This window comes from Mobula birostris, chromosome 14 (genome assembly GCF_030028105.1).
Source record: "Mobula birostris isolate sMobBir1 chromosome 14, sMobBir1.hap1, whole genome shotgun sequence".
NCBI classification, from domain to species: Eukaryota; Metazoa; Chordata; class Chondrichthyes; order Myliobatiformes; family Myliobatidae; genus Mobula; species Mobula birostris.
Window position 1 is genome coordinate 23,968,226 of NC_092383.1, and position 25,552 is coordinate 23,993,777.

Consider the following 25,552-nt stretch of genomic DNA (forward strand, 5'->3'; position numbering starts at 1 on the left):
GCTTCTTACAATCTATCCTGTTGATGCTCCTCATAAATGTTGATTACCTTTATTAGGTGCACCCAAGCCTTCTTTACTGTCAGGAAAACCCATATAGTTCTTTCATTTTTTCCTCATAACTGAAATATTCCATCATCTGGTATGGGGGGGGGGGGTATTCCACAGGATCGAAAGAAGCCGCAGCAAAATATAAACTCAGTCACCACCATCATGGGCATAGCCTCCGTAGCATCCAGGACATCTTCAATTAGTGTTATCTCAAAAAGACGGCATCCATCATCCAGGACATACCCTCTTGTCATTAATACCATCTGAGAGGAGCTGCAGGAGCCTGAAGGCACACCCTCAACAATTCTGGAACAGCTTCTTCCCCTATGGCATCAGCGTTCTGAATAAACATTTTACCCACGAACACTACCTTGCTACTTTTTACATATAGTAAAAAAAAATTAAAGTACAGAAAATAACCTTCCTCTTCTTATATTCTTTGCCCAGACTAACAAAGGTCAGTGCTCAATTTGCCTTCTTCACCACCTTACCCAACTGTACTGCCACCTTCAGGGAACCTTACACTCATGCACTAAGGGCTCTCTGTTCCTCAGTAGTCCTTATGACACTAGTTTATGTTCTACCCTTATAAAATCTTTAAGGCACCTTTAATTGTTCTGCAATTATGAGTGATATCAGAATCAGGTTTAATATCACTGTCTTGTATGACCATGAAGTTAGTTGTTTTGCGACAGCAGTACAGTGCAAAGGCATTAAGTGGTATAAATTACAAGATAAATACATAGTAGAAAAAAGGAATAATGAGGTCTTATTCACCAATTCATGGACTGGTCAGAAATCTGATGTCCGACAGGAAGGAGCTGATTCTGAATCCTGATACCAATTATAATACAACATTTGCTAAGGAACTAAACCAAGTTTGTTATAGTTATTTAAAATTATACCTCTGTATCATTTTTATCATTAAATTTGGCATGGCATGCTGATGACAATAAAATTTAGAATAGAGATCTGTGTGTATAAAATATCACTTCAAAATTCACAAATGTGTTAACTTTTAGAGAACAATTCATCCAGTCAAAAGTACTTAAAAAAAAATATAAATTGCAAACCGCAGAAGACATACAGTATACAAATATAAAGAAAACATTTTGGGATGATAATACCAGGAGAGTGCACTTTGCAAAATCAAATGGCACCCAGTTGCTCCTAACCCATCTAAAGTTGCAAGAAAATTTATCAATAATGGGATTAAATACAGGAAGAGATCAGTGTTTTTATGCTGCATTACATTCAAACCATGAAGTATAGGAAATACTAACCTCCCAACAGCTAATTTATTTTTAACATGAATAGCTATCCTATTTGTTTAATATTTAAGATGGGTCACTGGTGCAATATACAGGGCAGAAAAGATTGAGGTTGAATTTTCCATAGTTTCCTTCAGGATAAATAAAGTTTTATCTTATTTTATGTCTTCTTTTCACATCAATCAGTAAGATGTCAGAAGGAAGGCAACTGGGTACCTTTTTCGCATTTGGATTGGGAAAAAGTGACCAGACTGCAAGATAGTTATTGCCTTTGGAACACTGCACAAGGCCCACATTGAGGTGAGTTTGGATCCTAACAAGGTATGAACCATCTTCATCTAACAGGAATAAATTTAACATTTAGTGACAGGAACAGTGGATAAACAAATAAGATTAGTAGAAAACAACTTAACGTAACATTTAAAAAATTGATTTAAAATTATACGCCTCTTAAAAACACCCAACTTTTAAAGCTGGTTCAAGGATTACTTGTTTCTAAAATATAGCACCCTACTGCAGATATCAATGCAAAAGCCAACAGAGAAAGCAAAGGGAGACTCTACTGAAGTTGTGCAAAAAGAATCAAGATAAATATCACAGAATTTTTTTCAATAAGTATCACAGATATTTTTCAATATTAAAATAAATCATAACTTCTAATTATAACCTTATACAAGCCACATAATTTTAAACAGTATTTAAACATCCGCCAAGCACAAAAGCTTTCCATGCTACCCAGGTAAAACTGTTATACAACTGCCAAGAAAAGTTTTTATGGGTGAAAAATTGTGAAAGGCAGCAATAATGAGGTCAACCTACAAGAAGTATAAATACACAATAATTATCTGAAATTAGCATGGGAATGTGGAGAAAAGGCTGTAATGGTCAGAGTTCGAAAATGGGGTACTTTACTGTTCCTTGTCTGAACTCAGTAATTTCAAATAATCAGCATTTTCAGCATTTTTATTTCTGATTTTCATTAATCATGCTGCCACTTTATCTGAGGATTTAAATCCTTTGTTTATGAAAAACATCTCGAAAGTCAAAAATAAATTACATTTTTTGTCTGCATGCTCGATAATGTTCTCAAATTCAGTAAATTATTCTAGCAATATCTGCCCTGAACAGATTTGTGATCACAGTGGTTAAATGGTCCATAACTAATTTTATGAATCATGTGGCTTAATGACCAATAGAGTAGTTAAGGTGGCATTCAAGATAGTTGCAAGCATTAGCCCAGGCATTGAAAATAAGAACAGGGAGGTTATAGTACCGCTTTATTAAAACATCGTTTCAGCTACAGATGGAGAACTGTGAGAGATTCTGGTCACAATACAATAAGAGGAACTGGAAAAGGTTGTATGTAGAGATTCATTCAGATTTTGCCGAAAATGGATTGTTTCATTCATAAACAAGTGACTGGTAAGGGTGAATTTTCAATTACTTATTTGATTGCCCCTTGTTTTGGTGCAAAGGAGGCAGAGCAGAGATCAGATAAAGGTATAAAAATGATGATGGGCAAAGATAAAGCAGATAGTAAGAAGCTTTCCCCCATGGTAGAGATTTCGAAAACCAAGCAACATAGTTTTGAGGTAAAGCGTACAGTTTTAGATGGGATACAAGGATGATTTTTTTTTCACCAAGAGGGCAATCGGAATATTGCCTGAGGCTTGGTGGAGGCAGAAACACTCATAGTAAAGAAGTATCTAAAGTGGCACTATGGACAAATGCTGTACATTGATATTAGTGTAAATGGATACTTGATGATCAGCATGGACCTGGTGGTCAAAAAGGCCGACTTCCACACTATACGACTCTGTATAGAACGTGCACCATGATATACAAGTGACTCCATTTAACCTATGCAAGCAGCCACATGCTTTAAATAATTACTTTCAAGGTCTTTCCAAACAGGAGCAGTCTGTTGTTATTTAGGAGTTTTGGTTGCAAGCACAGGTAACAGAAGAGCCATAAGCACCGTGGCCACAATATGAGATGATATCCCAATCAGACCTCTATTAAATAAAGTTAAATGCCAAACCAGCCATTAAAACAAAACCTACTTAATGGTGACCAGTGAGATTTACATAATTTCAATCTAATTCAATTGGTTGATTCAGTTTTGTACCAGGGACATCTGGAATGATCCATGTATACTCCTACATGGAAGGACCAGCTATGGCCACAATCAACTTGTTGTCTAACTGAACAATGTAACACAGTACACCACTGGAACACTTAAGTCCTTTCCCAACCTCTGCCTAAATTGACAAACAATTTCTCAGTCAGAACTACAATCCATCAGTCTCAACACTGTATACTTCACTAAATATTTCTCTAGTCACCTGAACCACACATGAACACAACAGGAGTAGGAATAGGCCACCAGAACTGCCACTTGAAATTATCATGGCTGATCTATTCTGTTCTCTACTCTTCTATGTAACCCTGTTTGGACATCATTATTAAAAATCAAATAACAATAGTTATTGCTGAAAATAAATATGTAAAAAAACAGAAGTTAAAAAAATAAGGTCAGATCACTCTAAACATTGCACACTTTTCACCTACACAGCAAAAATTTTGTGACAGAGCTATTTTCCCATAACTCTGTTAACCTCCTTAAATTGGCTGGGTTGGGAGGAAAATACAATTATGGGCAATAAATTTTACTCCAGAGTAAATTGGGTATTTAAGTTTGTTTTTTTGAGTCAGGACAGTTGCACAAATAATAATCATACAGTAATGTCTCTAGTGACCAAAAATGTTGTCCTTTGCCAATACACATAAGCAAAAATCCCTTGGATATAGCTCATTTTAGTAAAAATAGGCAAAAAAGTAATACAAATTCTTGAAATTTTAAGCAGAAGACAAACAAACATATTTTATAGATCCATACCCCAGTGAAATGCAAGTAAAAAAAGTTTGAAATTCTTTGTGGAAAATACTAAATTGAATGAAAATAACACTTTGTTATAAAAGAATTAGAGGTATTATGTCTACAATTCCCTTGCCAGCTTGAGAGCAAATTATGAGTTGATATATAGATGCCAGTTATTTTGTCTTAAAGAACGCTAGCCAAACCCAATATGAAAAAGAGGCTTAAGCAATATCTTAAGCAGCACTGATCCACAGGGCTCGTCTTGCATGAATGTAAATTATAGAACTATCACGCAATGTTTCACAAAGTGCTTTGCTTTCAGAAAGTGAAGGCTGCCAAGTATTGCTTTAGACATATCCCAGTAGAGTTAGAAATTCAAATTAATATAAACAGGCTATACCCTTGGAACTTTTCAACATTCATATACAAGTCTGTAGCATTTCAAACTACTTTGGGGCCCTGTTCTGTAGTGTAAAAGCCCAAGTTGTGTGACCACACCCCTCTTCCCACCTTTCGGCATAGTGTACTGACATTCTGCACAATGAAGGCATTCAAGTTTGAGATTTTCATCTGCAATTTCTCCCATAGAAATATTCTAATTCAAACTAAGTGTTGCCAAAAAGGAGAGATTACTCCCAAGGATGGGAGTAATTATGATAGAACTAAACTGATACAGGTTTCAGAACAATTCCTCGTTAAGTGGTTCATGTATGCCAGAAAGACACCCAAAAACTATGTTGAACATTAAAAATACCATTTATTAGAGTACAAAGTGTAAAGTCCCATCCATATGCTTCTTCCCCACATTATAATTATTGACCTATTCATGGCTGAAGAGCTGGTTTTTCACAATAGAAGTCAGTACAGTTGTGCTTGTTTGAGCTTCCCTGTCCCGCTTATTATTTGCTACCATTTTTCAGCCATTCCCCCTAAAGGGATAAAATATTTATTTCTATCCAAAGCTATAAAATTAAGATGCCAATGCAAAGCTGAAGGAAACTTTCAATCAAACAAATTACTAGTCTGCCACTGTTCTTAAGCTTTTTAAGTGTCCAATATAGGACTCAAATGTAATTCTGTCCCACATCTGGTACGCACATGCACAAAAGCACACACATACAAATACAGATATAGAGAAAAGATCAAAGGAAGTCATGAACAGGAATGACTTCCACCATTCAATAAGATGCGAAACCCAAATCACCAGAAGTCAACAATATTTAGTGTTTAGCCTTGAGGTCTTCTTTCAAATTTAACTGTGTATGACTGTTGTTACAGTGTTTTGCACTTTGGACCCAGAAGAATGCTATTTCATTTGGCTCTACCCATCAGTTGAATGACAATTAAACTTGAACTTCATCTTGATTTGGATTGGACACTACTACGAAATAGGTGAAACAAAAAACATATATGGGCGCTAGCATTCAGTTTTTATTCTAGCATACAATACCTTTCTCTCTTTCATACCATTTAAAGAGTCTTGCAATAACTTCACCTGCCAAATAGCATTAAATTAATGAACTTCTGCATTCAGTTCTGCCTTACATTGAAATGGTTTGCTGGAATAAGTTCACTATTTCCAAGTCACAAATGATTCTGCAAATTCTGCACAGCAACACATACAAAGTGCCAAAGGAACTCAGCAGACTAGGCAGCATCTACAGAGGGAAAACAGCCAAAGCCCCAGCAGAATGGGGTGGGAGTGGGGGAAACGAAAGAGGCCAAATGCAGATTGGAAGAGCAACACCTCATTTTCTCTGGGTAGTCCCCAACCTGATGGTATAAACATTGCAGTAACCTGCATCTAACCTGCAGTAACCACTCTCCTTTGTTCCCCGCTCCTTTTTTGTATACTCCCATTCTGATGGCCCTCTCCCTTTCTCTTCACCTCTCCGGCCCATCACATCCCTCGGTTTCATGACCTCCTTCCCTTTATTCAATGGTTCACTGTTCTCTCTTATCACATTCCTTCTTCAACACTTTACTTCTTCCACCTATCAACACTCATCTTCTCACAACCTTCACCCTCCCCCATCATCTGGACTCAGCTATTACCTGCCAGCTTTTTCTCCCCCATTCCCCCCACCCACTTTCTTACGTTAGCTTCTGCCCTCTCTCTATCCAGCCCTGATGAAGGACTCTGCCAGAAACAGTGATTCCCTCCATCGATGTTGGCTGCCCTGCTGAATTCATCCAGCACTTTTTGTGTGTGTTGATCACTATTTCAGTGTTTCCATCTTTCACCTTTTGTGTATTTTTCTTGTGCTTGAAATATATAATGTTTTTCTGTCTATTAGAGTGAGATCAAAATGTGCATTTGGAAAGAAAGAAAACCAAGGACTCTCACTTCCTTGCATCACACCTGTCTGGAACATTACTGTGACAATGGGAGAGATTGGGATCTTTGCTGAATTAGGCCTGGTGGCACAACTTCAAAGGAATCTCTGAGATATCCTGCACCATAAATTCAGTATATCTTTAGATTTTTATAGTGAGTCAATATTAAAACTATATTTTTATACACTATTTCAAAGTTCAAACTAAATTTTATTATCAATGTACGTATGTCACCATATACAGGTGCACATTTCTTTATCCAAAATTCTGAAATCCAAAAAGTTTTTTTCGCCAACAGCTGACGTCACTCAGGTGTGACGTGGCAGCACCAGCAGAGGCTGCTAGACGTCAGTTGTGGCTCAGCGCTCATACTGGTTACATGTGCATTTGCTGTTCACTGATATCTTGTGTTCACTGTTGACTTTGTGTTTAATTTCACTGTGAAAATGTCAAAAAGAGCTGCAGATACCCCTAAAGGTAACAATGAGAAAAAGAGAAAGAATCTTCTCTTATCAATGACCCAGAAAGTGGAGTTACTGCAGAAGCTTGATCGTGGTGCGTGTGTGCGGCGTCTTAGTGAAGAAAATAGTGTCAGAACTACCACTGTATATGATTTAAATAAACAGAAAGACAAGTTACCGAAGTTTTGTAGTGACAGTGACGTTCTACATTTATTTCAATAAGTCTTTTACCATGTGTTTGATTCGGTTCATTTGAAGCTGTATACTTTTATGTTTTATTGAATGTTTTTGTTGGAAATAAAATTTCTTCTTGTCATTATTCCCTAAACAGTACAGTATAACAATTATTTACATTGTATTAGGTATTATAAGTGATCTAGAGATGATTAAAAGTATATGGGGGGGGGGGGTGCGTAGGTTTGGTGCGCCGCTGGGTCCTAAACTCAACCACACTGAGACAGGTTAAATAAGAAAGGACTTCAGCATACGTGTTTTTTGGTATCGGGGGGGGGGGGGGGAGGGGTCTGAAATCCGAAAAATTATGAATTCCGAAATGCAACTGGCCCCAAGGATTTTGGATAAAGGATTGTGGACCTGTACAACCTTGAGATTGATTTTCCTGTAGGCATACTCAGCAAATCTGTGGAATAGTAACTACAAAAGGATCAAGGAAAGATCAACCAGAGTGCAGAAGACAACAAACTATGCAAATGCAAACATAAATAAATAGCGATGAATAACTATTGGGTCTGTCCCCTAAAACCCTCACTAATTTTTAAAGATGCACCATAGAAAGCATTCTTCTAGGGTGCACCACAACCTGGTATGGAAGTTGTCCTGTCCAAGACTGAAAGAAGCTGCAGAAGATCGTGAACACGGTGCAGCACATCACAGAAACCAATCTTCTGTCCTTGGACTCACTTTACACCGCACGCTGTTGGTGCAATGCTGCCAAGATAATCAAGGACACGACCCACCCAGCCAACACACTCTTCATCCCTCTTCCCTCCGGGAGAAGGCTCAGGAGCTTTAAGACTCGTACGGCCAGATTTGGAAACAGCTTCTTTCTAACTGTGATAAGACTGCTGAACGGATCCTGACCCGGATCTGGGCCGTACCCTCCAAATATCCAGACCTGCCTCTCGGTTTTTTTTGCACTACCTTACTTTCCATTTTTCTATTTTCTATTTATGATTTATAATTTAAATTTTTAATATTTACTATCAATTTGTAATCCAGAGAGTGGGAGCGCAGAATCAAATATCGCTGTGATGATTGTACGTTCTAGTATCAATTGTTTGGCGACAATAAATTATAAAGTAAGTAAGTAACAAGAACATAGGATAATAAGATAGAGTCCTTCAAAATAAGTTAATTGGTTATGGGAGCATTTCAATAATGGCAGGAAGAGTGCAGTTAACCCCTTTTATTCAAGAACTCAATGGTTGAGGGGTAGTAACTGTTCCTGAACTTGATGCAAGTCCTGAGGCTCCTGCAGCTTCTATCTGATGGCAGCAGAGAGAATAAAGCATGAGCAGGATGGTGGGGATCTCTGATGATGGATGCTGCTTTCTTACGACAGCGTTTAATGTAGATGTGCTCAATGGTAAGGAGGGCTTTACCCATGATGCACTGGGCCAAATCCACTACCTTTTGTAAGATTTTTCCATACCAGGCTGTGATGCAGCCAGTCAATACACTGTCCACTACAGTGTCAGTGTTTTAAATATTATGCTGAATCTCCACAGACTTCTAAGGAAGTAGAAGCACTCCCGTGTTTTCTTTGCATTTGCACTTATGTGCTGTTTCCTGGAAAGGTCCTCTGAAATGGTAACACCCAGGAATCTGAAGTCGCTCTCCACCTCTGATCCTCCCATGAGGACTGAGTCATGGAACTTTGGCTTCACTCTCCTGAAGTCTATAATCACATATATCTCTGAATTCACTGACAACCTAGTATATAAAGACATGAATATATCTGCTGAAACATTTGATCTACAGAAAAACAGTTGAAAAATATTGGTGTCTCTTTGGTAAATTGCCTATCTAGTATGCACAAAAGCAGATCAAATATAATGCAATGAATTGCTGTTCTATCAATCTCTTAATCATCACTTAGCTAATGATGACATATAAACTGAGTCAGCAAATGACTTTTTTAAATTGCTGTTCACTAATGTTTAGTGTGGATTCTACCAGGCCAGACTGCAAAATAAATGGTCATGCCGTCTGTTCAAGTAAGGGTGGAATAACTGCATACCAAGAATGCAAAGAGAGAATCTGCCCTCAGAATTAATGCAGCATTCAGTCAATTATGTAGAAAGAAGTCACATCAAAACCCTTAATGATATTGAAGGAAAATCCTCTAGAAATTCGTGTTATTCATATTGGAAAAAAAAGAAAAAATATCATTGCATGCCCCTTCATTATAAGCCCCACAAACAATTACCAGTTCTAATCAAACCTATGGATCTCTTGAAGTAGCTGGAGATCAAAGTGTGGTTGGAAATACAGACAGCTGTACAGACCAAGCCTGATCAATTGTTGGAGGTATTGTGGATAGTGTGGAGGGCTGTCAGAGGTTACAGAGGGACATTGATAGGATGCAAAACTGGGCTGAGAAGTGGCAGATGGAGTTCAACCCACGTAAGTGTGAGGTGGTTCTTTTTGGTAGATCAAATATGATGACAGAATATAGTATTAATTGTAAGACTCCTGGCAGTGTGGAGGATCACAGGGATCTTGGGGTCAAAGTCTACAGGACACTCAAAGCTACTGCACAAGTTGACTCTGTGGTTAAGAAGGCATACAGTGCATTAGCCTTCATCAACCGTGGGATTGAGTTTAGGAGCCAAGAGGTAATGTTGCAGCTATATAGGACCCTGATCAGACCCCACTTGGAGTTCTGTGCTCAGTTCTGGTCTCCTCACTATAGGAAGGATGTGGAAACCATAGAAAGGGTGCAGAGGAGATTTACAAGGATGTTGCCTGGATTGGGGAGCAGGCCTTATGAGAATAGGTTGGGAGTGAACTTGGCCTTTTTCCTTGGAGCGACGGAGGACAAGAGTGACCTGATAGAGGTGTATCAGATGATGATAGGCATTGATCGTGTGGATAATCAGAGGCTTTTCCCCAGGGCTGAAATGGCTAGCACAGGAGGACATAGTTTTAAGGTGCTTGAAAGTAGGTATACAGGAGATGTCAGGGGTAAGTTGTATTTTGTTTTACACAGATTGGTAAGTGCATGGAATGGGCTACTGGCAACAGTGGTGGAGGTGGATATGATAGGATCTCTTAAGAGACTCCTGGACAGGTACATGGAGCTCAGAAAAATAGAGGGCGAGGGGTAACCCTAGGTAATTTTTAAGTTAAGGACATGTTCAGCACAGCTTTGTGGGCCAAAGGGCCTGTATTGTGCTGTAGGTTTTCTATGTTTCTAAAAACAGGACAGCTTTGTAGAGTGTAATGGGAAATGCATGTAGGTGCATGGCTGGGAGTTAAAGACGATGGGATCACTGAAAATGGGGACAGATTAATAGCTAGGAGCTAGAACTTGGCCAAGAATGGGGCCAGGTTCATGGACAGACAGCAGTGGGAACAGGGTTGGGTACACGGACAGTGCATGGCCAAGGATAAGATCAGATGTTTAAATAGATCACTCTTGTTTAGGTGAACAGATGAAAGCCAGGGGTTAGCACTACACCAGCAGAAGTATAAGGAGTAGTCAGAAAACTGGGAGTTGAGGAAAGGAAGGAAACTCTAGGAACTTAAAGAGGACTGAGGAGATGAATGGTCAAGGTAAGAACTGGCCAGGTGAAACATGGAGGGAGAAAGTGTACTGAAGCACCTTTATCCCAGTCAAACATGTACATCCCTGAGAGATTCAGAGTGTGGGTGGCACAATATGTGCCAACAAAGAATAGTAAACAACAATCTGTAGTAATATGGTTCCCACATTGAAGTAATTTTGTCAAAGTGGTCCCCACATGTTAAACAGTGAAGACCACCAGCATAGGATATCACTACTAGAGCATCTAATACAAATTCCAACAGCAACATCTGTTTGTTCCCCCACCCCCTTTACAAAGATTAAGCACGAGGCTGTTTTCTAAGTCACCCTGTACTTGGCTCATTCACAAATTATGTTATAAAGCAATTGACCCAAATCTGCACAAGGTCAGTAAATTAGGCTGACTAAAGGAAGTTATTTTTACAAGTATGAAATTATGACCACAGCGTAAAAGAAAATACCCAGCATCTTCCCTTAAACCTCAAAATCACTTCCTTCATCAAGATTCCAACCATCACGAATCAGAAATATAACTGGAATAGCCATGTCAATATTGTGCCTGGCCTATTTCATTGCAAACAATCTCTGTCATCAACCAAGCTCAAGTCAGCACTATGATAAATACTACTGGTACAATCACACAATATCCAGGCAAAGCAGTTTGCTGCCCTCATTCAAAGAAAAATAAAAGGTCAATCTTTCATAAATTGAATTGCTTAATTCCAAAATAATGCTGGGAAACAATTCAATACCGTGCTCCACATTTATTGGAATTGCTTTGGATATTCAAAACAGAATTGTCAAAACATTAGACACTGTTCATTTGATTCACACAAGAGCACTGAACCATTTCATCCAAGAATGAATCACTCAGTTGGCCCATGACAGGCCATTTCTGTTTCACAGACAATGACTGACAATTCTATTCCAATGGACCAGATGTCATAGGACCTATTTCATTGCATGGAGTTGCCACCAATGATATATACCAGCTCGCACTTTTTGCAGATGTAAAAATTGGGACAAGACGTTAATTGAAAAAATAACCGAGTCATGGTAGTTCCAGACAGCAAATGTGCCTTAGGAATAATATCTTTAGCTTCAAGTCTGAACTGTGTTGGCACCTTTTATCAGCTTGCTGTTAGTTATACAAAGAGATTAAGAGAATTTAAACACATAAAAAAATATACATAAAACAGACGATCCTAAAAATATATCATCAGATTGAGAATCAGACTTATCACTGACATACTATATGTTGTGAAATTAGTTGTTTTGCAACAGCAGTACAGTGTGATATGTTCTATGTTCAATACATAAAAAGAGAAAAAACTGAAAAACAGTATGAATGAATATGTATATGTATGTATATATATATATATATATATATGATAGTTATATTAAATAAGTAGTGCAAAAAACAGAAATATAAAAGTAGTGAGGTAGTGTTTATAGGTTCAATGCCCATTTAGAAATCAGATGACAGAGAAGACACAGTTCCTGAATCACTGAGTGTGCCTTCAGGCTTCTGTACCTCTTTCCTGATGGAAGCAATGAGAAGAGGGCGTGTCCTGGAGATGGGGTTCTTATTGATGGACACTGCTTTTTTGAGGCACTGGTCCTTGAAGATAGGCTAGTGCCCATGATAGAACTAACTAATTTTACAACTCTCTGCAGCTTACTTCAATCCTGTGCAGTAGCCCGCTCCCCCCATACCAGATGGTGATGCAGCCAGTTTGGATGTTCTCCACAGTACATCTGTAGGAATTTGCAAGTGTTCTAGTTGACGTACCAAATCTCTTCAAACTCCTAATGAAATATAGCTGCTGTCTTGCCTTCTTTATAGCTGCATCAATATGTTGGGACCAGGTTAGGTCCTCAGAGATATTGACATCCAGGAACTTGAAATTGCTCACTTTTCCATTTCTGATCCCTCTATGAGCATTAGTGTATGTTGCCTTATCTTACCCTTTCTAAAATCCACAAACGGTTCTTTGGTCTTACTGATGTTGTGTAAGGTTGTTACTTTGATACCACTCTACTAGCTAATTCATCTCGCTTCTGTACACCTCTTATCACCTCTGAGATTCTGCCAACAATGGTTGTATCATCAGCAAGTTCACAGAAGGCCTGAACTGTGCTTAGGCACACAGTCATGGGCGTAGAGACAGTAGAGAAGTGGACTAAGCACACATTCCTGAGGTGTGCCAGTGTGGAGTGTCAGCGAGGTGGAGGTGTTATCTCCAATCTGCATAGATTGTGGTCTTCCAGTTAGAAAGTCAACGATCCTGTTGCAGAGGGAGGTAGAGGCCCAGGTTCTGGAGCTTTTCAATCAGAGTTGTAGGAATAACTTGTGACAATATCCTGAATTATCCCTTATGGACTGTACCTTTAAAAAGAGAGAGAGGGTGAAACTGATTCGGAGAGAGAGAAAGCTCGTGAGTCGCCATGGTGACGGAGGGTGCAGGTATTTGATAGACAATCGATGTTATGGCTTTTCTGCGGCTTGTTTTGAATATACAAGGACACAGAGTCAAGATGGATTCGATCAATGAAAGACACCAGTGAGTGAGGTCCTGGTTTAAACTTTCAGTAGTTTGGAAAGGGGTGAGTTGAGATCGATCCAGAGTATTGATAAACGACTCTCACAAGTACTGCAACTAGAAGAAGTTTGCAGAGGGGAGAGGAAGGTTTGAAACAGAAGAAACCTAGTGACAAAGAGGTCACTGTTTAGACTCTCTCCTAAGTAGTCCATAAGGGTGAGTTTGAGTTCCATTCAAATACGAAGGTGTGATTGTCACGTAGTTAATCCACAGAAGTGGATTCTCTGGTGAGGGGAAAACCTTTGTGAATACCACGTATGTATTTACCCTTTGTCTGGGTGTGGTAGTTCACTGAAGAAAGGCACCCCTGTGGCAAATCACTGTTGGAGTTATTTCCTATGTCGTGGAACTGGATAAGTGGCTATCACATGTTGTGTGTTTAGGGTAACCTTGTGTGGAAACTACCTGTGTGTGATAATCCTTGCCTGGGTTGGTAGTTTTACCACTTGAAGATGGTACCTCAGTGATAGACTACTGTTGGTGATAATCCATACATGGATTCTGTTGGCCACCACTTTGAGATGTCCTGTAGCTGAATTCGGGTGTGGTACTACTTGTGTTGAAAGGATATTCGTTGAAGATCACTGTCGGTGATACTTCGTGTGTGGAGTGGAACAACTTCGGAGATAAAACCTACACCCCTTGTTATCTGGTATTGCTATTGTGGAATTTGTGGAACATAGACATAATTGCCTTCTCACAACATTTGCCTTTGGATTACAAGTATCTCTTATTAATTAATCTGAGCATTGAACTGAACTATCTTACATTCCATCGTAAGACTATATCAATTACCATCTAAGCTTGAAGAAGTTTGGGTTTTATATTTCCACACCTATATATGCATAAACTTTGTTAACCTGTTCGATTTATCTGGTTATATATTACTGTTTTGCATAGTTACTAATAAAAATAGCATTAGTTAACAGCAAAACCAGACTCCAGGTGTGTTCCATTTCTGCTGGTTCTTAAACCCGTTAAGGGGTACATAACAAACTTGTAATAACAAATACAGTGGATTCCGGTTTATTGGGCTATCAGTTAATCAGGGCAGCCACATATTTGGGACACTTCCCTTTGGTGGTCCATTCACAGATCCAACAGCGGAGGGTAAGAAGCTGTTCCAAAAATGTTGAGTGTGAAGCTTCAGACTCCTGTACTTCTCCATGATGGTACTAATGAGAAGAGGGCTTGATCTCAGTGATTGGGAACCTTAATGATGGTTGTAGTCTTTTTGAGGCACTGCCTTTGAAGATTTCCTTGATAGTGGTGAGGCTACTGCCCGTGTCAAATACTTAATTTTTTTTTATAGGCTCCTCAATCCCATCCAAATGAAGGGTTGGCATTCCTGTGCAAGTCCTCCATGTTACATAAGAATGAGATGCAAAGTGCAACTGGCTGTACTCTTCAGCACATCTTTATTTTTCTGTTGGACTCCATGTGACATTAGCCGCAAAGCAGCAAGACCCATTTAATTAAGGAATGACTTGCCATCAGCTCTCAACCCTGAAGGGACCTATCAGTTAACATGATTATAATTAGCAATCTAGTCAGAATAGATTTGCCATTTGGCAAAATTGTGAACAATTCTTATATACCCATTCTGATCACTGACATAATTTTCTTCCTCATTTATCACCTTTTAAATTTAAAAAGATAATTTTGAAAGTCACTTAGGCAGCCACAGTTCATCTGATGCTTCTAATCATCCTAATTAATGGGACTTACCACAAGTAATTGAGTATTCATCTCCAAAATGAAAAATGGATAGAAAGAATTTTTTAGGTTAGGCTTAATTTTAATCCTTGTAACCATATTCCAGAATCTAGTCAGTTATTAATCTACCCAGACAGGCAGGTTTGTGGATCTTGGGTAGGAGGTAGAAACAGGAGGTGAGGGGTGTGAGAACTATGAGGTTGGAGGCAGTGGATGGGAGAACCCCAGAGCTAATAGGTTGGTGATGGTGTGGGAAACAATGGCATGGTACTCCTCAGTGGGATCTTGCTCAAGGGGTAAGTAAGAGAAGGTGTCTGTCAGTTGTCGCTGGGCCTCATCAAGGTAGAGGTCAGTCTCGGCCCGAAACATTGACTGAACTTTTTTTCCATGGATGCTGCCTGGCCTGCTGAGTTCCTCCAGCATTTTGTGTGTTTTGCTTGGATTTCCAGAATCTGCAGATTTTCTCTTGTATGCAGATCTTGACAGTTTCCCATTCAAATTTAAAAATGCTAATTTTCTACTCTGCTCAAAGCAGTGATTGAAAGCTAGGCCAAAATGACCTAACACATTGCCATGACTTAAAACAAAGATGGAAATGATTATTCTGAAACAACTTTTAAATATATAAATTTTAGCCGTTCTGACAAATGGAAATTCAACACTTATGTTATTAAAAGTAATTTTTCAGTGCAGCAATTTCTCATTTCAGTCTGCTTTGCACATCCAACACTCTTTCAAAACAAACTAAACCTCTGATAAAATGTTGAAAAATAAAAAAAAAATCTAAAATGCAAGAAATCTAAAATAACCAATGAACCAACTATTCTGAAATCCCAATATGTTAGCATCTGGTTGTACTTCCTGCCCTCTCTTTAAACTAAACCCAGTTGCATTTCATGTTCTTCTACTAAACTCACCAGGTTTGTTTCCCATGCTTCCTACAAAGATCACCAGATCCCATTAAAATTCAATGGGCTCCTAGTTCCCTCGCATCTTTTACACTTAGTGAATTCATTGCAAAATATATTAGAATATTTTGTAACATCTAAAAAAACAAGATTGAAAGTGTGCTAGGTTTTTAATAACTAACAGTTAATAATCCTGTAAGGTCCCAAGCATGACAGATGATTGGAGTTTTACTGTGTTTGAAGACCAAGAAATAAGATAAAATATAGTACTAAATCTAATTCTGAAAAGAGGCAATCTAAAAATTATGAACAGTTTTCATGGATTTTTACATATTAGTTTGTGGAAACAGTTTTTAAATATAAACAAAGTGCAAGGACACCAACTTTATGCATAATGGTGCTGCTAAACAAACAGCATCAGGCCATTGGTCCATAAATTTATTTTCTCCCATTAAGCACTCAATCTAATCCCATTTTTGTGTTTATGTATATTTTTGGAGTAATTTTCTCATCAAAATGCACAATTACTGTCTCGGCAATCATTGTTAGTAATGAATTCCATAATGTAACTACAACCATGAAAATACATTTTTAATTTTTATTGTCATCCCAATGACAAATGAAACTATTTACCATCTTGTAATTTCCTATGTTTATCTTATGAATTTACTTTGCAGTCAATTGTTTTTATATTATTATTCCTCTCTGTGCCTTGTGGAGCATCAGGTGGCAACCCTGCTGTCGCTTTAACATTTTGTCTGCCTTTTTATGAGGCCAAGCTTGACGCTCAATCCAACACAGATAGAAAGCATGAAAGGAACCGGCCAGATTCAAACAACTCGCCTCGAAGTCTGATGTCGATATCACTACACTACTGGCCCACAGGGTTTTTATATAGTTCCCAGATTATATATTCTGGACAGTTTAAAATATTCCAATTACATCTTAACTAGGAGTAGTTTCATTTCAGCATCAATTCCTCACATGCAAAACAAAACTGTTTATTTATACATCCTTTCTCACCTACACTACCGCCTTTAATTGACCAGACACAAATTCCACTTAAGATCTTACCAAATGAACTGTCTTTCCCTAATTCCATGCCTAAAGTGTATGCAACACATACAAAGTGCCGGAGAAACTCAACAGGTCAGTCAGGATCTATGGAAAAGAATAAACAGTCAATGTTTTGGTCCAAGACCCTTAATCAGGAATGGAAACCAAGTGGAAAGAAGAATAATAAGGTAGGGGGAGGGGATGGAGTACAAGCTGACAAGTGACAGGTGAAACCAGGTGAGGGAGAAGGTGGGTTCGTAGGAGAGAGGGGATGAAGTGAGAAGCTGGAAGGTGATAGGGGGAAGATGTAAAGGTTTCCCGAGACTAGCTGTTTTCACCGATCTGCCGATCTGCCCATTCTACAATTGATTTTCCTTAAAATAACTTGCTTTCTGTCTTTCTCAGTTTTGATAGAATCTTTACCTTCCACAGGTATTGCCTATCCTCAGCGTTTCCAGCAGTTGCAGATTTTCTCGTAGTCCTTTCTCTTGCTAAATCATAGTGGACTTGGCCTGCTATCAACTATTTCAGGAAACTTCTTTTCTCTAGTTGTATTAGAAACAACCAGATTGCTGTAGGTTCTCCATCTATATTATTATTTCAATGTTTCCTCTCCCCACTGACACTGCCTGATCTGCCGGGTATTTCCTACAGCTATGCCTGGTGGTCCTCATTAATCTAATAACTTAATAATTTTATCAACAGTTCATCACCAAAGCAATTCTGGCCTCACCATATCAGACATATTCCCTTTGTACTATTTCTCTCTCATCTGTTTGTTAATTTAAAACTAACTTTTTTTTTACTCTTTCCCAGTTTAGATAAAGAGCCTTTGACCTGAAATGTTAACTTGGTATCTCTTTCCACAGATGCTATCTGACCTGCTGAATAGTTCTAATATTCTCTGTTTTTACTGGACCAGAGACAGAAGCATGTGATGAGAAGAGAGGCCAGCTCCATCATCAAGACAGCACTTCATTGGACTCCTGAAAGGCGAAGAAAACGTGGGAGACAAAAGGCAACATCACCATACCATAAAGACAGAAGTGCGGACCCTGAACCACATCTGGGGCACAATAGAGAAGATGGCCAAGGACAGAGAGAGATGGAGGACCTTCATTGCTGTCCTAAGTGCCAGCGGCATAACGGGCAGAAAGATAGTAAATAAGAGACAGAAGACTTGTTCTGTTACCTTTCCACTCTGTTGAGACTAATGGCAAGCTGTAAATAGCAACTTGTCTCCAGGTGGTGTGGTACAGAGGCTCTGTTTCTGCCTGACAGACATTCACAGCTGGCAAAGCTATGTGCCTGTCCAAGGCACTTAAATATTATTTGTTTAAGTGTCTTGGCCTTTCAGAGATATATAAAACATTAATATTGAAATAAATAATTTAAAACATTAAGTCAGTAGATAAATGCAAAAATCATTTCAGGTCCTACTCAGGGTGGGAGGAGAGTCAGAGAAATAATTTCCCCAGTGCGATGCTCAGACATCCCAACAAAACCAAGTCTTGCGGCTGCATTCCATGTGCAGTCCAAAGGTAGGCAAACTAGTAGATTCCAACCCGCCCATATCTGTCAGCTGTCCCAAATTCTCAGCGCTTCTGTGAAAATTTGGGACTCAGTTCACTCTGAAAGCTAGCAATTCTTTTCAGGACTGTACGCTGATTTAGCAGGATTCTTCTGGACAGCCTACATGGTATGACAATCCATAATGCAATTTTCTATGCCATCCAACTTAAGTACCTGCAGCACAGTTTAATATATTGTCCCTACCTTGCCAGACTTTAAAGCATGTATCGTAAATGTGCAGTCACAACATAGATCACTGCAAAAACATTCACAACATTTTTTTCTTTGATCCTAATTTTATTTCCTGCCATCAAGCCAATTAAATAGATGACCACATTATGTTCCGTTCCATAAGCCATGATTTTTACATCACCTCTCGTGTAAAACTTATCCAGTGCTTTAATTATAAGATGTACCATTCTCAAACACTTCTGTGTTCACACTCACCCTAATTTCACCAACCCCAACAGAAACTCTTAATCTTTTGACACCCTTATGCAAGATTATCACAGACTTCTGATCCACCTTTTATCTTACACCCATTAGTAAGCACAGCATAACTCACAAAGTGTCATTGGGAAATTAACAATGTGGTACATTTGCATTTCCAAAAGGTGCCACACTGGAATTTACTGCTCGCTGTATTGGTAACAATATACTTTGGAATGGATAGAATATACTCAGTGGCCACATTATTAGATACTTCCTGTACCTAATAAAGTGGCCACTGAGTGTATATTCATGGTCTTCTGGTATGGCCATCTACTTCAAGGTTCAACATGTTGTGCATTCAGAGATGCTCTTCTGCACTTCACTTTTGTGACTTATGGTTAGTTGAGTTACTGTCGCCTTCCTGTCAGCTTGAACCAGTCTGGCCATTTTCCTCTGAGCTCTTTCAATAACAAGGCATTTTCGACCACAGAACTGCTGCTCACTGGATGTTTTATCTTTTGTTTTTTTTTTTTTTTTTTGCAGAATTCTCTGTAAACTCAATAGATTGTTGTTCGTGAAAATCCCAAGAGATCAGCAGTTTCTGAGGTACTCAAATCACCCCGTCTGGCTCAACAATCATTCCACAGTCAAAGTCATTGAGATCACATTTCTTCCCCATTGATGTTTGGTCCAAACAACAACTAAACCTCTTGACCACGTCTGCATGCTTTATGCATCGAATTGTGGCCACGTGACAGGTTGATTAGGCACTTGCATTAAAGAGCAGATGTATGATGTACCTAATAAATTGGCCACTGAGTGTATTTCCTAACTGATGGAAAGCATTATAGAGATAAGTGAGTTATTTTCAATTGGCAGTATGTAATTACTGAGAAGCCACAAGGTTCAGTATGGGTTCTCAGCTATTTAGAGTCCACCAAAATGACTTAGAAGAAGACATCAAGTGTTTTGTATGAATGTTGAGCTTCTTGAAAATAACTTATAGGGTAGGCAGAGAGTTCCTGTAAAAAGTTATAAACTATAAGGTAAAAGCTATAACTGGTTAAGTGAGTTTGTAAGACTACAGTAGATAGCATATTCTATGGAAAAATACAAAGTAATTATTTTTGGTAAGAAGAATAGAACAGTGGGATTTTATTGAAATAAGACGATTGAATGCTGGTGTTCAGATTCAAAAAAATAAAATTAGTATGCAGTACTCCAACCAATTAGGAATGAAGATATAACATTAGCCTCTATTGCATGGCTTGTTGTTCTGCCTTCTATAGCACTTGTATATTTTATTTTAATGGAACGAGTCACTAGCTGCTTGACCCAGCACCAGCATGCTAATACTCAACCCAGCACAGAAGGAAAGCATGCAAGGAGCCGGCTGGATTCAAACCCAGGACCGCTTGTCTCGAAGTCCTGTGTAGATGTCACTACAGCACCAGCCAGCCTATTGCATGATAATTGAGTCCACGAGTAGGTGAGGTTTTCTCCAAATGGACAGGAATTTGGTGAAATCTGTGAACAGTATTTAAGACTCTCCACTACTTCAAAAGGCAAGAATGCCTTTCTTCATTTATGGAAAAATATTCCTGCCTTGGAAATAATGCAGAGAACCTATTTCAGATCATTCAGGATAAGGGTGAATTGGTCAGCATAGAGATGAGGAAGAATTTATTCTCTGAAATGATCATGAATCTTTGGAATTCTGTACTCCATGGAGCTGTGGATGCTGGCTCATTAAATATATCGTAGTCTGAGATTTGTGAACTGCAGGGAACATACAAGAAAGTGGAGGTGTTGCCACAATCAGTTCAGATATGGTTTTAGTGAACGACAAAACAAAGTCAAAGGGGCAAATAGCCTACTTCTCTTTGTTAAGTTGAGGGATAGGAGAACATTGCTGAACTTATTTAAAATACTGTCTTGGTATCTTTCTTGTTCACTTGAAGTGCAGGTGTAGCCTTGGCTTAACAATTCATTTGAAACACATCATGTGGACATACACAGTACTCCTTCCTACATTTTGTACTGAAATTTCTGGAGTGGAACTTGAAAACAAGATGGGAGTGTTACCAGTGTGCCACATGTTACATCTTAACTGCAATGTATAACGACTGTACAAGTTATCTCTTTTATGCAACTATAATCAAATGTCTACAAGCATTAGCTTTAATAAACATCTCAACATTGATGTTAGTTTACTGCATGCAAAAACTGGAATTCCTTTTAAAATGATGCACAGGAACAATAATAATTTTACCTTACCTGAATTCCTTTAAATCCACAAAGAAAGTAGTATTGCCAAAGAGGTTTAGTCTTATCAATGTGGATGTTATTTATATGAACGTTATAATCCCTGCAAAAATAAAGACCATTGTTGAAGTATATCAATGAATAACTAATTGCTGCCACCTGTTGGTTAGAAGCAAAAGTCACCAACAACTCTTTTGTTGTCCAAATAAATAAGACAGTAAAATTCAGTTAATCCAACACACTGGGATGTTAATGGTGCTGGACTGACAGATTTTCATACTTTGTTATTTCAATAACCACTGCAACACTCTTCTAATATGTTGTTTTATTAAAATAAATGTTATGCAGAGATTAAGAGATTTACATCAAACCTAGTGAGTTCCAAGGAATATAGGAACCATGGCTCCTTGTGTCAAGGAATCAGCACCCAGCAAGATAAATTCATTGAGAACACTGAACAATTAGGTAGTGGGTTAGCAGTGTTGCACTATAAATCCATTTGATGGACCACAAACTCAATATATAAAAACAATTAACAATTTAAAAGTGATTGCATATTTTAAAATAGATCACCCGTCATATAATCTATCATGCAGCCATATAAGCCTTACATCATCAAATATTTTAGCAATGCTTGTTAAGCTTTATTATTTAATTTCAATAATTTTGAAATGGGGTTACTTGCAAGTATTTAGAAGTATTCAACCCAAAAGTTCCTAACATTTTCCAGAGGCTTCCCGAGAAGAGACTAGAAAAACACACCCCGTGCAATCTCTCTATATATTCTAAAAGATCAACAGGGTCTAATTGTCACATTAAGATTTAACTTTTCCCCAAAGAAATACTTAACATGAAAGGAGAATTTGGAAGGTGCAATACATTATTTTCAGTTATGTTATATTTATTGTTTTTTTTTCTTGTACATATAAACAAAAGCTGACCATAAAAAGAACATACTAACAATTCTTAAAAGAAGCACATCTCAGAATGATCAAATCAAGAACCATCTCACGTTGATAAATCAAATATCCACTTAACAAAATGAGAATGTGTCATTAAGAGAGTAAAAAAGATAAAGGAGAAGAAAAAATCATGAGTTATTTGCTCTGAAATGACCCAAAAGTATTTTCTCTCACAGGATCACGAATATTTGAAAAAAATCAGTAAGAGAGTTTCTAAACACTCTTTAACTGACATGGATAGATATTTAATATGTAAGACGATGAGTGACAAAACAGAGGGCAGGGTTGAAATACACACACACACACACACAATATATAAATATATATATATGATTGCATGTCCATAGAAGTGATGCCAGACTGTACATAGGGTGACTGACAGGAAATATAAAGTGGTGGTGGAGAGAGTGGGTGGAGGTGTTGATCAGCCTTACTGCTTGGGGAAAGTAATTGTTTATTGAGTTTGTTGCTTCTGCTACGTAGCCTCCTCCCTGATGGGAGTGATACAAGCAGTTCATAAGCATGGTGGGTGAGACCCTTCATGATGCTACTGGCCCTTTTCCGGCACCACCCTTGACAGTGTTGGTGATACACTGGACAGTTTTGACTATCCATTGTTAAGCCTTCCTGTCTGCTCCAGTGCAGCTTCTGTACCAAGCAGTGATGTAGCTTGTCAGGATGCTCTCTACTGCACATTTGTAGGATGTGCAAAGTCCAGCTCTCCTAAACCCCTTCAGAAAGTAGAGGTATTGATAAGCCTTCTCAACTGTGTAGGATGTGTTCTGGAACCACCAGAGATTGTGTGCCATGCGCACTCACCCAGGAGTTTGAAAATGCTTGCAGTTTTGACTGCTGTGTTGCCAAAATAAAGGGGGGGGGGGAGGGGTGGCAGTGAGTGTGATGTGAGTTCTCCTGAAGGTGATAATCATCTCCTATGTCTTGCTGACATTAAGGTAGACAATATTTGCCTGATACCATGCTTCGAGCTTTTCCACTTCCTCTCTGTAGGCTATCTCATCGTTGTTGGTGTCATCGGCAAACCTGATGATGTGATTGCTTGGGTGTTTGGTCGTGCAATCGTGTGTGAGTGGTTGCGCATCCTGACTATCTGAGGCTGTTGCTTAGGAAATCTAACAACCAGCTGCACAGTGGTGTACTGAGACCAAGGAGTAGGAGTTTGTTCACCTAGGGTCTATGGGACAATGTGTTGAATGCCAAACTGAAATACAGAAACAGCAATTTAACACAAGTTATCAGCTAATTAAACACAAGAACAGACTTAAGGGTCTAACTGTCCTATACCGGATATTTGTAGACTTGACAAATTGGTCATATTGATCTGAGTGATCAGAGCAGGCAGCTAGGTCCTTGATTTATCACATTTCAGAATAGGAGGTGTAAGTATTACCAATTAACTCAAGCTCTTAAATTGACTTCCCTTCACTCTGAACAGACAAATAATATTAACCAGTAAAATAATTTTCCTAAAAGCAGAAATATCTCCCTTCACTAGTTACCACTACGTAATGGCCAATCACATTCATTGGCTAATTTCTTGATTCTTTTGTTGGCATTCCTTTATGTTAAAAATACATCTACAGCATTTAAAAAAAATTATCCTTTTATGGGAAACAGATAGCTAATCTGGCCCATGAAAATACAAATTAAAATTTCTCCCCCCTCTTCAATATGAGGTCTCATTTAAAAATGTCATCTGAACTTGAAGCTGTGAACAAAAACCAGTTATTGTGACAAAATCGTAATATAATTATTTGGCTCTACAGTAACTACTATAATCCAATCAGACTCTCCATTTACTATTGAGTGAGTCATGAGCAGTGTGGAACAAAAGTTACAGTTTTTCAGAGAATCGAAAGGGAGGCAGAGTGGAGATATGTCGTTACCAAAGGAGGTACAAAGCCCTCCATCTCTCCACTAGCCTGCAGTCATCCTTGGGCAAGGTGTAGCATCTGCTTAGCACCCCTGATCAAGATCAGTTGGAGCCATGGAATCAGGTGGTAGATGATCGCATGAGCAGCTAATGCATATCACAAGTCCTGGTTATGTGACCACTGGCACCAGGCAGTCACCCGTCTTGGAACGGCGCTGTAGAAAAATTTGCCAAGAACATTTATGGTCATGCATAGACTACGATTGCTCATGTCATACAACACAGCATCTACTGAAGGAATAATATAATCTAAACCTCAATAAATAGTCTGGACAAAATGGTGGTGCCTGAAGTAAGGTTTTTATGACTTTCTGATGTTTTTGCAAATTCGGGAGGGTACATGCAGAAATTTTTCTTATTGAAAGACTCTCTCGGTGTTGTGTGGCAATCAGGCCCACACCAAGTAAACACACTGAATGGGATACTTGCACTTCAGTAAACCTAATTTTAAATGACTTGACCTGTTGCTTCACATTGTTGTACATCTTGAAAGGGTTGAAGGACCTATTGTTTTCTCCCACTGTCAATTTGAAGCACACTACTATCTGGTGCTCCACTGAGGGCAATGTGTACCATAAACCTGATACATGAAGCAGGATGAGAGCCTAGTCAGCAGTAGAAGTGGGAAAGAAACAACCATGATGATGTCAGTCTAAGGTTCAGGCGATTTCTCCATTTATATATTGTACTGCTACTTTCCACTTAAAGCTCACTGGAAGGGTGGTGGGTAAGAGGACACCTCGCCGTAGGTTCCGAGTAAGCAATCATCAAGGTAAGCATGATCTCCTTCTGACAATTGCGGTTGAAGAGGGATGAGATGGGGGAGGGGGGGAGGAATTGGCAGGGCGAAAGTGAAGAAAACTCCCAAATTAACCCTGCAACCTAGCTTGCACCTCCTGACTTGCAATAAAATTTACCATTAATTTTAATTGGTAGCTTTGGACTTGGACTAATTTGCGCTTTTCACTATCAAAAGACACTTGAATTAGCGCTACATTATTGGATCATGATGTTTAAATATCTGAAGCTACCCTATATATAGCAGGGTCTCTTGACATTTCTGAAAATCACATTAAAATAGTGAACATAACAGGTTAGAGAGGCAAAGTTTGAATCAGTGCTATTCATGTGAGATCCTTAATCACTTATGCTCAATTATTTCATTTTGATGTATCAAAGCAGATATCAACACCATGGTCATGTTTGTCAATATGCAATTATGTTTGTTTTATTATTCCTGAATCATTTTACTAAGAAATATCCTCGTAAAAATATATTATTTCCCTTTGAATAAAAAGT

At 38.6% G+C, this 25,552-nt stretch overlaps 1 protein-coding gene across 3 annotated transcripts in view; it reads right to left on the bottom strand.

Moving 5' to 3' along the window:
- Window positions 1-25,552, bottom strand: part of galk2 (galactokinase 2) — a 120,339-nt gene that overhangs the window by 68,919 nt on the left and 25,868 nt on the right. For all 3 annotated transcript variants that reach the window (XM_072278248.1, XM_072278249.1, XM_072278247.1), the window contains one exon: window positions 21,353-21,443. In XM_072278248.1, coding sequence (XP_072134349.1) covers window positions 21,353-21,443 — 91 coding nt within the window. The remainder of the gene's footprint in view (window positions 1-21,352; window positions 21,444-25,552) is intronic.